Source organism: Triticum urartu, chromosome 5A (assembly GCF_056163025.1).
Source record: "Triticum urartu cultivar PI428250 chromosome 5A, HENAU_Tu73, whole genome shotgun sequence".
In the NCBI taxonomy this organism is placed as follows: domain Eukaryota; kingdom Viridiplantae; phylum Streptophyta; class Magnoliopsida; order Poales; family Poaceae; genus Triticum; species Triticum urartu.
In genome coordinates, this window is record NC_141877.1 from 325,343,328 (window position 1) to 325,358,609 (window position 15,282).

Consider the following 15,282-nt stretch of genomic DNA (forward strand, 5'->3'; position numbering starts at 1 on the left):
ATTGGTAGGAAAAGACCATCGCTTGTCCCCGACCGCCACTCATAAGGAAGACAATCAATAAATAAATCATGCTCCGACTTCATCACATAATGGTTCACCATACGTGCATGCTACGGGAATCACAAACTTCAACACAAGTATTCTTTAAATTCACAACTACTCGACTAGCATGACTTTAATATTATCACCTCCATATCTCAAAACAATTATCATGCTTCAATCTTTTCTTAGTATTCAACACACTCAAAAGAAAGTTTCACAAATCTTGAATACCAAGCATATTATTATTAAGCAAATTACCATGCTATTAAGAGACTCTCAAAATAATTTAAGTGAAGCATGAGAGATCAATAGTTTCTTTAAAACAAATCCACCATCGTGCTCTAAAAGATCTAAGTGAAGCACATAGAGCAAAATTATAACGCTCAAAAGATATAAGTGAAGCACATAGAGTATTCTATCAAATTTTAATTCATGTATGGCTCTCTCAAAAGGTGTGTACAGCAACGATGATTGTGGCATACTAAAAAACAAAGACACAAATAATACAAGACGCTCCAAGCAAAACACATATCATGTTGGTGAATAAAAATATAGCTCCAAGTAAAGTTACCGATGGAAGTGGACGAAAGAGGGGATGCCTTCCGGGGCATCCCCAAGCTTTGAGTTTTTGGTGTCCTTGGGTTATCTTGGGGGTGCCATGGGCATCCCCAAGCTTAGGCTCTTGCCACTCCTTGTTCCATAATCCATCAAATTCTTACCCAAAACTTGAAAACTTCACAACACAAAACTCAAAATAGAAAACTCGTGAGCTCCGCTAGCGAAAGAAAACAAAAGACCACTTCAAGGTACTGTAATGAACTCATTCTTTATTTATATTGGTGTTAAACCTACTGTATTCCAACTTCTCTATGGATTATAAACTATTTTACTAGCCATAGATTCATCAAAATAAGAAAACAACACACGAAAAACAGAATCTGTCAAAAACAGAACAGTCTGTAGTAATCTGTAGCTAGCGCAAGATCTGAAACCCCAAAAATTCTAAAATAAATTTCTGGACGTGAGGAATTTATCTATTAATCATATTCAAAAAGAATTAACTAAATAACACTCTCCAAATAAAAATGACAGCAGTTATCGTGAGCGCTAAAGTTTCTGTTTTTTACAGCAAATTCAACAAGACTTTCCCCAAGTCTTCCCAACGGTTCTACTTGGCACAAACACTAATTAAACACAAAAAACACAACCAAAACAGAGTCTAGATAATTTATTTATTACTAAACAGGATCAAATAGCAAGGAATAAAAATAAAATTGGGTTGCCTCCCAACAAGCGCTATCGTTTAACGCCCCTAGCTAGGCATAACAAGCGAGGATAGATCTAGGTATTGCCATGTTTGGTAGGCAATACTTCAATTAGGCACCTACCATCTTTAGGAATTTATTTATTTTTATTAATTATCAAAAATTTGGGCACAAGATCGAAAAATTCATTTGTAATAAATGGTTCCTTAATGATAGCAAAAAGATTGGGATGAATACTTATAGATTTAAGATCAGCAGTTTCCTTACTAGATGATTCACCCTTATTCTTAGGAACATACATAAGCTTGGCAATTTTAGTAGGAGGACTAGGAGTATTCTTTACGGAAGAAAAAGCGGTTCCCAAAATTGTAATGATACCCTCAAGTTTATCAATTCTAGTAGAATCTAAGTTCATCTTCTAATTAACTATGGATTCATTTTCCTTAATATTTTTCAAAGTCATTCCTACCTTAGATCCATATTGAGTAATTTGATTGTGGATATTTTTATCTAGATTTTCAATTGATTCAATAGTAGCAACTTTATTTTCAATAATTTCAAGTCTTTGCATAACATGCTCCAAAGTTAACATGGTTCCATTAACCAAAAGAGGTGGTGAGCCAAATAAATCTAACGTAGCATTATAAGAATCAAAAGTATGGCTACCCAAGAAGTTCCCTCCGGTAATGGTATCGAGGATATATCTATTCCAAGGATTAATACCTACATAAAAATTGCGGAGAAGAACTAAGGTAGATTGCTTCCTGGTAGATCTATTTTGAGCATTGCAAATCCTATACCAAGCATCTTTTAGATTTTCTCCCTCCCTTTGTTTAAAATTTAGAACTTCACTCTCGGGAGACAACAGAGAAGATATGAGACTAGTCATGACGACAGGCAAACAAACTAGCACTCGAGCAAACAAGAGGCAAACAGAGAGGGAGGATAGAGAGAGAGAGAGAGAGGGCGAATAAAACGGCAAGGGTGAAGTGGGGAGAGGAAAACGAGAGGCAAATGGCAAATAATGTAATGCGAGAGATAGGGATTGTGATGGGTACTTGGTATATTGACTTTTGCGCAGACTCCCCAGCAACGGCGCCAGAAATCCTTCTTGCTATGTCTTGAGCTTGCGTTGGTTTTCCTCGAAGAGGAAGGGACGATGCAACAGAGTAGCGTAAGTATTTCCCTCAGTTTTTGAGAACCAAGGTATCAATCCAGTAGGAGGCCACACTCAAGTCCCTCGTACCTGCACAAAACGATAGCTACTCGCAACCAACACGATTAGGGGTTGTCAAGCCCTTCACGGTCACTTACGAGAGTGAGATCTGATAGATAGAATATTTTTGGTATTTTTGGTATAAAGATGCAAAGTAAAAAGTAAAGGCAAAGTAAATAGCAAAACAATATTAAAGTGATGGAGATTGATATGATGAGAATAGACCCAGGGGCCATAGGTTTCACTAGTGGCTTCTCTCAAGAGCATAAGTATTCTATGGTGGGTGAACAAATTACTGTTGAGCAATTGACAGAATTGAGCATAATTATGAGAATATCTAGGCATGATCATGTATATAGGCATCACGTCCGTGACAAGTAGACCAAAACGATTCTGCATCTACTACTATTACTCCACTCATCGACCGCTATCCAGCATGCATCTAGAGTATTAAGTTAAAAATAGAGTAACGCCTTAAGCAAGATTACATGACGTAGAGAGATAAATTCAAGCAATATGAAATAAACCCCATCTTGTTATCCTCGATGGCAACGATACAATACGTGCCTTGCTGCCCCTTCTGTCACTGGGAAAGGACACCGCAAGATCGAACCCAAAGCTAAGCACTTCTCCCATGGTAAGAACTACCAATCTAGTTGGCCAAACCAAACGGATAATTCGAAGAGACTTGAAAAGATAACCAATCATACATAAAAGAATTCATAGAAGATTCAAATATTATTCATAGATAGACTTGATCATAAACCCACAATTCATCGATCTCAACAAACACACCGCAAAAAGAAGATTACATCGAATAGATCTCCACGAGAGAGGGGGAGAACTTTGTATTGAGATTCAAAGAGAGAGAAGAAGACATCTAGCTACTAACTATGGAACTGAAGGTCTGAGGTAAACTACTCACACTTCATCGGAGGGGCCAGGATGATGTAGAAGCCCTCCGTGATGACGGCCCTCTTCCGGCGGAGCTCCGGAATAGGCCCCAAGATGGGATCTCATGGATACAGAAAGTTGCGGCGGTGGAATTAGGTTTTTGGCTCCTGTTCTGATCGTTTGGGGGTACATGTGTATATATAGGAGGAAGGAGTACGTCGGTGGAGCACCGAGGGGCCCACGAGGCAGGGGGCACACCCTAGGGGGGGGCGCCCCCCATCCTCGTGACCTCCTCTTTGATCCCTTGCAGTAGGGTCCAAGTCTCCTGGATCACGTCCGGTGAGAAAATCACGTTCCCGAAGATTTTATTCCGTTTGGACTCCGTTTGATATTCTGTTTCTCCGAAACACTGAAATATGCAAAAAACAACAATTTTGGGCTGGGCCTCCGGTTAATAGGTTAGACCCAAAAATAATATAAAAGTGGAAAATAAAGCCCAATATAGTCCAAAACAGTAGATAATATAGCATGGAGCAATCAAAATTTATAGATACGTTGGAGACATATCAAAAGACAAGGCAATATGGGCTCTTTTGTCAGATCAACAATAATGCATATAAGAGCCACTTCAACAACTTAATTATGGTCTTCTCCTATAGACCCCCAAAGGAAAGAAAAGAAATAAAACTATTTACACGGGAAAGCTCCCAACAAGCAAAAGAAGAACATGAAATCTTTTTGGGTTTTTTTAATTACTGCTACAAGCATGGAAGGTAAATTAATTAAAAGCTACAACTAAATTTTTTTGGTTTTTCTTAAGGTTTATTAAACTCACAAGAAGAAAGCATAAAAAGGAAAATAAACTAGCATGGATGATACAATGAAAAAGTATGAGCACCGACATCTAGCAATGAGTGTGTGAACATAAATGTACTGTTGGTGGGAAATATGTACTCCCCCAAGCTTAGGCTTTTGGCCTAAGTTGGTCTATGGCCACGGTTGGCCTGGCGGATATCCGTAGTAGAAGTTGGGGTCGTACTGAGATGAAGAAGAGGAAGACTCCGATTGCCACTGGCTGACAATCATCTCTGGATCCCACTGGTAATTAGACTGTCGTGAAGGATCAACTTGTGGTTCCGGCTCTGGCTCCTCGGCTGGTGCAGGGTTCTGGTAGGCGTGGATAGACTTCAATGAAACAAGGTACGTGCTAATCGTATTGGTCGTGGAGGAAAGCGGTAAGGCCCGCATTCTTAGCCAATTCATGAAAATCTTCATAAATCCCGGCTGCTCTTAAGAAATCCTCGGAAGGCCATTCACACGCCCGAACCTCAGCGGTGCGAGGCAGATTATACTTAGGCTTCGGTGCCTTTTCCTTCGAGCTTTGGCTCGATGAGCCCCTCAAAAGTCTCCTCATCATTTTCTGAAAAATTCTGAAATTTTTAGTAACTTCAAAATAAAAGTAAACCAAACTCAATAAAATTGATAGCAACTACTCCTACAAGTGTCTAGAGCCTATATCATGCATCAAAACTACTTTTGACCATATAAATTTGACATGCAAGCTCAAGAACAGGGTCACCTAAGCAGCAAAAATTTGCAATGAATAAAGCACTAGAACAAAAACTAATTGGACAAATGGAGGAGTCACATACCAAGGAACAATCTCCCCAAGCAGTTTTGTGAGAGGTTCTTTGAGCAAGGAGATCGAAAATGGCAGCAAAATGAGCAAGAACTCGTGCTTGAGCTAGATATTCGTGTTTGTGGGAGGAAGATGAAGTGTGTGGATGCAGGAATAAGTGGAGGAGGGCCACCGTGGGCCCACGAGGCAGGGGGCGCGCCCAGGGGGGTAGGGTGCGCCCTCCACCCTCGTGGGCAGGTGGTTGACCCTCCTGCTGTGTTCTCAGTGCCAAATATTCTCAAATATTCTAGAAAAAAAATCATATTTAAATTTCAGGGCATTTGGAGAACTTTTATTTTCGAGGTATTTTTATATTGCACGGATAATCAGATAACAGACAGTATATTTGTTTTTATTTTATTTAATATAAATAACAGAAAGTAAAAGTGGGGTACAGAAGGTTGTGCCTTCTAGTTTCATCCATCTCATGATCATCAAAAGGAATCCACTAACAAGGTTGATCAAGTCTTGTTAACGAACTCATTTCGAATAACATGGAACCGGAGAAATTTCGAATAACACTATGTTGCCTCAAGCGGGATATGCACATCCCCAATAATAAGAATATCATATTTCTTCTTGACAGTAGGAAGAGGAAATTCAAAACCTCCAAATATAATCGATGGAATTTTTCCAATAGAGTTGATACTATGAACTTGAGGTTGTTTCCTCAGAAAGTGTACCGTATACTCATTACCATTAACATGAAAAGTGACATTGCCTTTAGTGCAATCAATAATAGCCCCTGCAGTATTCAAAAAGGGTCTTCCAAGAATAATAGACATACTATCGTCCTCGGGAATATCAAGAATAACAAAGTCCGTTAAAATAGTAACGTTTGCAACTACAACAGGCACATCCTCACAAATACCGACAGGTATAGCAGTTGATTTATCAACCATTTGCAAAGATATTTCAGTAGGTGTCAACTTATTCAAATCAAGTCTACGGTATAAAGAGAGAGGCATAACACTAACACCGGCTCCAAGCTCACATAAAGCAGTTTTAACATAGTTTCTTTTAATGGAGCATGGTATAGTGGGTACTCCTGGATCTCCAAGTTTCTTCGGTATTCCACCCTTAAAAGTATAATTAGCAAGCATGGTGGAAATTTCAGCTTCTGGTATCTTTCTTTTATTTGTAATAATATCTTTCATGTACTTAGCATAAGGATTTGTTTTGAGCATATCAGTTAATCGCATACGCAAAAAGATAGGTCTAATCATTTCAGCAAAGCACTCAAAATCCTCATCATCCTTTTTCTTGGATGGTTTGGGAGGAAAAGGCATGGGTTTCTGAACCCAAGGCTCTCTTTCTTTACCATGTTTCCTAGCAACAAAGTCTTTCTTATCATAAAGTTGATTCTTTGATTGTGGGTTATCAAGATCAACAGTAGGTTCAATTTCTATATCATTATCATTACTAGGTTGAGCATCATCATGAACATTATCATTAACATTATTATTAGTTTCAGGTTCATTACCAGATTGTGTTTCAGCATCAGAAATAGAAATATCATTTGGGTTCTCAGGTGTTTCAACAATAGGATCACTAGAAGCATGCAAAGTCCTATCATATTTCTTTTTCTTCTTTTTAGAAGAACTAGGTGCATCTATATTATTTCTCTGATAATCTTGCTCAATTCTTTTAGGATGGCCTTCATGATACAAAGGTTCCTGAGTCATTCTACCACCTCTAGTCATAACTCTAACATCATTATCATTATCTTTACTATTCAATTCATTGAGCAAATCATTTTGAGCCTTAAGTACTTGTTCTACTTGAGTGGTAACCATAGAAGCATGTTTACTAATAAGTTTAAGTTCACCTTTGACATTAGCCATATAATCACCCAAGTGTTCAAGCATATTTGAATTGTATTTCAATTGTCTACCAAAATAAGCATTAAAATCTTCTTGCTTAGCCATAAATTTATCAAACTCATCTAAGCATGGGCTAGCAAACTTAGTAAATGGGATTTCAACTTTATCATATCTATAGAGAGAATTTATCTTTACTACCTGTGTCGGGTTATCAAGACCATGTACTTCTTCAATAGGTAATGGATTAAGATCATGTGTTTCTTCAACAGGTGGTAAATTAAGACCATGTATTTCTTCAATAGGAGGTAAATTCTTAACATCTTCAGCTTTAATACTTTTTTCTTTCATAGATTTCTTTGCCTCTTGCATATCTTCAGGACTGAGAAATAGAATACCCCTCTTCTTCGGAGTTGGTTTAGGAATAGGCTCAGGAATTGGCTCCGAGGTGTCCAATTATTTTCATTTGTCAACATATTATTCAATAGAATTTCAGCTTCATCTGGCGTTCTTTCCCTGAAAACATAACCAACACAACTATCTAGGTAATCTCTGGAGGCATCAGTTAGTCCATTATAAAAGATAACAGGTATTTCATTTTTCTTAAGAGGATGATCAGGCAAAGTATTAAGTAATTGGAGAAGCCTCCCCCAAGCTTGTGGGAGACTCTCTTCTTCAATTTGCACAAAATTATATATATCCCTTAAAGCAGCTTGTTTCTTATGAGCAGGGAAATATTTAGCAGAGAAGTAATAAATCATATCCTGGGGACTAAGCACACAACCAGGATCAAGAGAATTAAACCATATCTTAGCATCACCCTTTAATAAGAACGGAAATATTTTAAGGATGTAAAATTAACGAGTTCTCTCATCTTTAGTGAACAGGGTGGCTATATCATTCAGTTTAGTAAGATGTGCCACAACAGTTTCAGATTCATAACCATAAAAAGGATCAGATTCAACCAAAGTAATTATATCAGGATCAACAGAGAATTCATAATCCTTATCAGTAACAAAGATAGGTGAAGTAGAGAAAGCAGGGTCAGGTTTCATTCTAGCATTTAGGGATTGCTTATTCCATTTAGCTAATAACCTAAGTTCATAACTATCTTTGCAAGCTAAAATAGCTAAAGAAGCTTCTTGATCAAAAACATAACCCTCAGGAATAACAAGTGATTCTTCATCATCACTTTCATCAGTATTATCAGATTCAATATTTTCAATCTCTCTAGCCCTAGCAATTTGTTCATCAAGAAAATCACTAAGTGGCACAGTAGTATCAGGCATAGAGGTAGTTTCATCATAAGTATCATGCATAGCAGAAGTGGCATCATCAATAACATGCGACATATCAGAACGAACAACAGAAGCAGGTGTAGGTGTCGCAAGCTTACTCAAAACAGAAGGTGAATCAAGTGCAGAGCTAGATGGCAGTTCCTTACCTCCCCTCGTAGTTGAGGGATAGATCTTGGTTTTTGGATCTCTCAAGTTCTTCATAATGATAAGCCAATATATATCCCAAGTGACTCATAGAATAGAGCTATGCTCCCCGGCAACGGCGCCAGAAAATAGTCTTGATAACCCACAAGTATAGGGGATCGCAACAGTTTTCGAGGGTAAAGTATTCAACCCAAATTTATTGATTCGACACAAGGGGAGCCAAAGAATACTCTCAAGTACTACCAGCTGAGTTGTCAATTCAACCACACCTGGAAACTTAATATCTGCAGCAAAGTGTTTAGTAGCAAAGTAATATGATAGTAGTGATAACGGTAGCAAAAGGTAACAGTAGAAAAGCAATGTTTTTGGTATTTTGTAGTGATGATAGCAATAGCAACAGGAAAGTAAATAAGCGAAGAACAATATATGGAAAGCCCGTAGGCAGTGGATCAGTGACAGAGAATTATGCCGGATGCGGTTCATCATGTAACAGTCATAACCTAGGGTGACACAGAACTAGCTCCAGTTCATTGATATAATGTAGGCATGTATTCCGAATATAGTCATACATGCTTATGGAAAAGAACTTGCATGGCATCTTTTGTCCTACCCTCCCGTGGCAGCGGGGTCCTTACGGAAACTAAGGGATATTAAGGCCTCCTTTTAGTAGACAATCGGAACAAAGCATTAACACATAGTGAATACATGAACTCCTCAAACTACGGTCATCACCGGTAAATATCCCGATTATTGTCACTTCGGGGTTAACGGATCATAACACATAATAGGTGACTATAGACTTGCAAGATAGGATCAAGAACTCTCATATATTGATGAAAACATAATAGGTTCAGATCTGAAATCATGGCACTCGGGCCCTAGTGACAAGCATTAAGCATAGCAAAGTCATAGCAACATCAATCTCAGAACATAGTGGACACTAGGGATCAAACCCTAACAAAACTAACTCGATTACATGATAGATCCCATACAACCCATCACCGTCCAACAAGCCTACGATGGAATTACTCACGCTCTGCGGTGAGCATCATGAAATTGGTGATGGAGGATGGTTGATGATGACGATGGCGATGGATTCCCCTCTCCGGAGCCTCGAACGGACTCCGGATCAGCCCTCCCGAGAGGTTTTAGGGCTTGGCGGCGGCTCCGTATCATAAAACGCGATGATTACTTCTCTCTGATTTTTTTCTCCCCGAAACACAATATATAGAGTTGGAGTTGGAGTCGGAGAGGCAACAGGGGGCCCACGAGGCAGGGGGCGCGCCCCCACCCTAGTGGACATGTGGTAGGCCCCCTGGCCTTCATCTTTGGCAGGTATTTTTCTTATTTTCTGAAAAGTAGCTCCGTAAAGTTTCAGGTCATTCCGAGAACGTTTGTTCCTGCACATAAATAACACCATGGTAATTCTGCTGAAAACAACGTCAGTCCGGGTTAGTTCCATTCAAATCATGCAAGTTAGAGTCCAAAACAATGGAAAAAGTGTTTGGAAAAATAGATACAATGGAGACGTATCAAGGGCCGACCAGAGGTGCCCCCCCTTGCCCAGTCCGAATTGGACAAGGGGAGGGGGCGGCGCCCCCCTCCTTCATTCTCTTCTCTTCCTCCTTCCCTTCTTCTCCTACTTGGACTAGGAAAGGGGGGGATCGAATCCTACTTGGACCGGGAGTCCAAGTAGGACTCCCCCCATGGCGCGTCCCTCTTGGGCCGTCCACCTCTCCTTCCCCCTTTATATACGTGGGAGGGGGGCACTCCAGTGGCACACCAAGTCTTCTCTTAGCCGTGTGCGATGCCCCCCTTCACAGTTACACACCTCGGTCATCTCGTTGTAGTGCTTAGGCGAAGCCCTGCGCCGGTAACTTCATCATCACCGTCATCACGCCGCCGTGCTGACGGAACTCTACCTCATCCTCAACTGGATCAAGAGATCAAGGGACGCCATCGAGCTGAACATGTGCTGAACACGGAGGTGCCGTACGTTCGGTACTTGGATCGGTTGGATCATGAAGACGTTCGACTACATCAACCGCGTTACTAAATGCTTCCGCTTTCGATCTACGAGGGTACGTGAACACACTCTCTCCTCTCATTGCTATGCTTCTCCTAGATAGATCTTGCGTGATAATAGGAATTTTTTTGAAATACTAAATTCCCCCAACAAGACAATGGAGGGTCAACAAGTTCAACAAGCCACAAAACTTACGAGTTGTTGGCTTGTTCTGCCACCTGCCACCAGGGATTTCACTTGATTGTAGAGGCCGCAAGATTGTTTGACTTGCTCTTGAATGGTGTACCGTAGATTGGCGAGCGACTTTCATTGTGTTGATGGATCACTTCCTTATGGTAGGGATCATAGTGCTTTTGCTTGTGGAACCAAACATGCACACTATGCCTCACATAGCAATTCATCCTCCTTGTTGCGTTCCGTGAACACAGCCTCACGGGCGACCACCACCACCAGGTCCTCCGACTTTGGCGGGATAACGATCATCTCCGTTAGGTTCATCCAATGATGGCTCCATCGTGGCGGTGGACGGCGGAACAAGTCAGAACGATGGGGGAGGCGACAATTGGGGTAGAGACAGTGGGAAAGGTCGCTGACATGCCACAACATGTTCGATGATGCTTCCGAGGGCGACTATGTAGGGAGAAGAGCATGCCGCGAGCAAGCGAGGGGTGATCGATGAGCAGCATCACCTGCTTCTGCGAAGGACGACGTCATGCTGCGACGCAATTGGCGATGCTATCGGTGATGTTGCAAAGTAGTGCTGCCAGCGATCAACGATACCACCGGAGATGATAGTCCACGAGCTGCGGGTTGGCGAGATGCTGCATTTGTGTGATGCTGGGAGAAGCGAAGCAATATGCAGTCCATCTGATGTGTTGCCAATTGGACGGCCGATGAACTTCTTGGCAACATGAATCATTGAAGCTTTGAGAGGAATGTCGGTGGTGATGCAAGGGACCATCAGAGCTTGAGGCGTCATGCAATGTTGGCAATGATGGATGCTACGAACAGGCTACAAGGTGCAAAGCGATGGTCAACGCTGCGACGATGGTGGCGGCTGCCTGCTAGCATGGACGTGTACTTGTGCAAGTCGACGATCAACACTGTGACAGTAGGAGACGAATAAGGGTGTTTCTTGTGCAAGCTACAAGCGAACGGAAGACGATCAGAGAGTCACACACTGCCTTATTGAACGGCTGTAGAGGCCGTTTATGTTTTCGCTACTATAGTCGGTTGGCGCATAGCACTGGCCATACTTAATCGCCAACTGATTCATGCCGGATGTGACGCCTAGCGTGTCATTAAATTAAGAAGGAAAAGACATTTTTCACATATTTCGGGCTGGGCCGGGCCTGGCCAGGCTTTGACATTTCCAGATCAGACTTGTCCGGGCCAAGAATTATCATCAGGCCTAGCCCAAACAAGGCACTTTGGCAGCGACCGCTGCTACCTGCAAACTGCAACACTGGCTAGAGCTCAGAATTCATGGACGTTAGGCCAGCGGCGAGCGGCACCAAGCGCGTTATGGCACTGCAAACTCGCAAGGATTTTCATGGAGAGGCAGGTGAGCCTCCTCTGACGCCCAGCCAGAGCCAGTGAGATGCGCATTGAAGACGACGACGGGCGCAGGAGGCAGGCATCTCACGTTGGCGCCCACAGCTACAGGCAACAAGAGTTGCTGAGGAGCATTGAATGCGGCCGCGTCACCACCATTAGCGGCGTCCGTCCCCATCTACCTCCAGGACGGGGCGCCCATGTCCTCTCGCCATTAATGGCGCCCCAACGCTATAAATGGCGAGATAAACATCCATTCACCCCCACTCACTCTCTCGCTCGCTCGCTCACGCACACACGCCCGCCCGCCCGCGCGCATTAAACTCCGAGATGCCCATCCCGTCCCGTGCACCAGTGCTTGCAGCTGCAGGAGCGAGCTAGCTAGGTGGTAGCTGCTGCCGAGATTTGGCCGCGGCAATGGGGATCTGCTGCAGCAGGGAAGGAGGGGGGAGGGAGCTCGAGGAGACGGAGGGGTGGTTCCCGTGGAAGCACGACGACTTCTTGCAGGAGCAGCTCGCCGGCGCCGCTGGGGTGTCCATGCACACCAAGCAAGGCTGGAAGGGCGTCAACCAGGACGCCATGGCCGCCTGCCAGGTAAGGTCAAGCTTTCCTTTCCTTCCCTCCCCTCCCCTTCCTTGTAGCCATGGAGACATGTTCTTTTCTTCACTGCAAGTTGAATCGGCAGCTTTTTGCAGTAGTACTAGGTCCATCTCTGCTAGCTTCGCTCAAACTGAAAACCTCTGGAACCTGCACTACACCTGAGATACTGTAATCACCATGCGTGTACCTCACCATCTTGATTGCTCACCATTGCCCTGGATTACATAGATCTCCTATGTAGTACGTACTCCACTTACTCTCATGACATATTTATTGCTCACCAGTGTACTAATAGCAGCATGAATGCAGCATTAGCAACTGAAATCCGTGGCAGATAGTAGTATCAGCATGGCCTAGCTGCTAGATTAAGTGCAAAATTTACTTGAGACATAAGATAATCTTGATGTGACAAGATGATCAGGACTTCGCCGGGCACAAGGGCCAGATCTTCTGCGGGGTGTTCGACGGGCACGGGCCCCTCGGCCGGGACGTCGCCCGGCATGTCCGGGACTCCCTTCCCAAGAAGCTGTCCGCCTCCCTGGCACCGAGCACTGAGGACGACGCCCCCTCCAGCAACAGCAACGCGGACGTGGACTCGTTCGACAAGTCGGATTGCACCTCGTCCAGCGACGCCAGCGACGAGAACCAGCTGCTGTCCTCGTGGAAGAGCTTGATCGTGAAGGCGTTCGAGGACGTCGACGAGGAGCTGAGGCAGCACTCCGGGATCGACTGCCTTTGCAGTGGCACCACTGCCGTCACCGTCGTTAGGCAGGTAGATAGTAGATGGTTTTAAATTTCAGTTTCAGAAATATTTCAGCACCTACCGAAATTACCGAATTTCAGTGGTTCCAGTTTGCATTTCGGCCGAAGGAATTTTTTTGAAAATTTCGATTGTTGCTATATATTTTTTGTATACAGGGTGATCACTTGATCATTGCCAATTTAGGCGATTCGCGCGCTGTTCTTTGCACGCGGGACAGCAAGGGCCGCCCGGTTTCGGTGCAAATCACCACCGACTTGAAGCCAGATCTTCCTGGTCAGCCTCTGAATTTCTCATGTCATACTTGCCTGTAGGTGGTATGTACACTTGTTAACTGCAACTTGCAATGTATTCTCTGGACTTGTCGTAGGTGAGGCTGAGAGGATCCTGATCTGCAAGGGGAGAATTTTCGCCATGGACGATGAGCCCGACGTGCCTAGGCTGTGGTTGCCGGACCAGGACGCGCCAGGCCTCGCCATGGCGAGGGCTTTCGGAGACTTCTGCCTCAAGAACCATGGGCTCATCTGCACACCCGAAGTGTACTACAGGAAGCTCTCTGAAAAGGATGACTTCTTGGTGCTCGCCACTGATGGGGTAACAAGAGTGGATTTCTTTCCGGATTTTCCCTCTAGTTTCATGTCCATTAGTACATTCCAATCACGCTCCAACTTCCTTCAATTAAGAACAGTTTCTGCTGGTACTATTGCAACTGAAATTAAGATAACATAAATCAAATCCTTTATGATCAGGTTGACATCAAGCAACTGTTAACTGAAGTAGACTCGTCTCTGTATCTTCTTATCTAACCACACAGTGTTGCAGATATGGGACGTGCTGTCCAACAAGGAGGTGGTCAAGATCGTCTCGTCGGTCTCCGACCGCTCAAAGGCGGCAAAGCAGCTCGTGGACCGGGCGGTTCGTGCGTGGCGCCGGAAGTTCCCGACGTCGATGGTCGATGATTGCGCGGCCGTCTGCCTCTTCCTGAAGCCAGCAGCCATTTCATCTGAAGAAGGCAGCACGACCAAGCCGCCTCAGGCACCCGTGCTGTCGTTCACCGGAAGTTTCCGCAAGGCTCTGGGCGGCGGTGAGGCGGAGGAGGGGACGGCGGTGTGGAGGGCGCTGGAGGGGGTGGCTCGGGTGAACTCGGTGATCCGGCTTCCCAGGATGCTGAGCCGGCGGTGGCGGTCGGCGTCCATGGATGAGAACAACGACCAAGAATCATCCAAGGCTGATTGACTGATCGATTCATGCTCATGCATTGCCAAACTTAAAAAAGGATAATATTTTAGAACTTGATTGATAGTACTCCTAGTTTCATACGCCGTGTTCACGCATTCAGGGTGTTGAGAGTGGACATTAATTCGGTTGGCATGTACGCTTGCTGGGTTTGGTGTGTGTTGTGGTACCAAATGGACAAGAGAACCCAAAGTTTGTAATGGATTCAGCTTTTTTATATCTCAAAACAATGAATTGGCGCCAGTTTTTCCTTTCCGAATGATTTGAAGATGGTTGACCGCGCCTGCCCCCATGGTACTCCCTCCGATTTCATAATGTGTGCATATAGATTTTCTGAAAAGTCAAACCTTACAAAGTTTGACCCAGTTTATGGAGAAAACTATTTATATCTATAATATCAAATATGTACAATAGTGAAGTACGTCTTTGTGATGTATCTAAGGATATGTATTTGGTATTCTAAATGTATATGCTTTTCTTTACAAATTTGGTCAAAATTTGTAAAGTTTGACTTCTCGAAAAAATAATTCTATATGCACTACATTGTGAAACAGAAAGAGTGTGAACTACTCCCTTAGCGGCTCAATGTCTTACATTATGGGAGGGAGGGAGTAGAAGTGAAAGGGCTTGACAGAATTCGGGCACCGAAGCACTTGCCATGGCGCTCTTGAGAAGATCGAAGGTCATCTGAGCTTGCGCGGTCCTCTCGAGTCGTTTCTTCGTCAAGAGATTTGCCAGTGGCATGCTAA

General features: G+C 43.5%; 1 protein-coding gene across 1 annotated transcript; it reads left to right on the forward strand.

Moving 5' to 3' along the window:
• Positions 1-12,188: 12,188 nt before the first annotated feature.
• On the forward strand, positions 12,189-14,788 carry LOC125508701 (putative protein phosphatase 2C 73). Its single transcript, XM_048673477.2, has 5 exons — positions 12,189-12,531; positions 12,959-13,309; positions 13,456-13,573; positions 13,668-13,891; positions 14,120-14,788. Exons 1-5 carry the CDS (start codon positions 12,355-12,357, stop codon positions 14,531-14,533), a joined length of 1,284 nt encoding a protein of 427 aa, XP_048529434.1. The 5' UTR covers positions 12,189-12,354; the 3' UTR covers positions 14,534-14,788.
• The last annotated feature ends 494 nt before the right edge of the window (positions 14,789-15,282 follow it).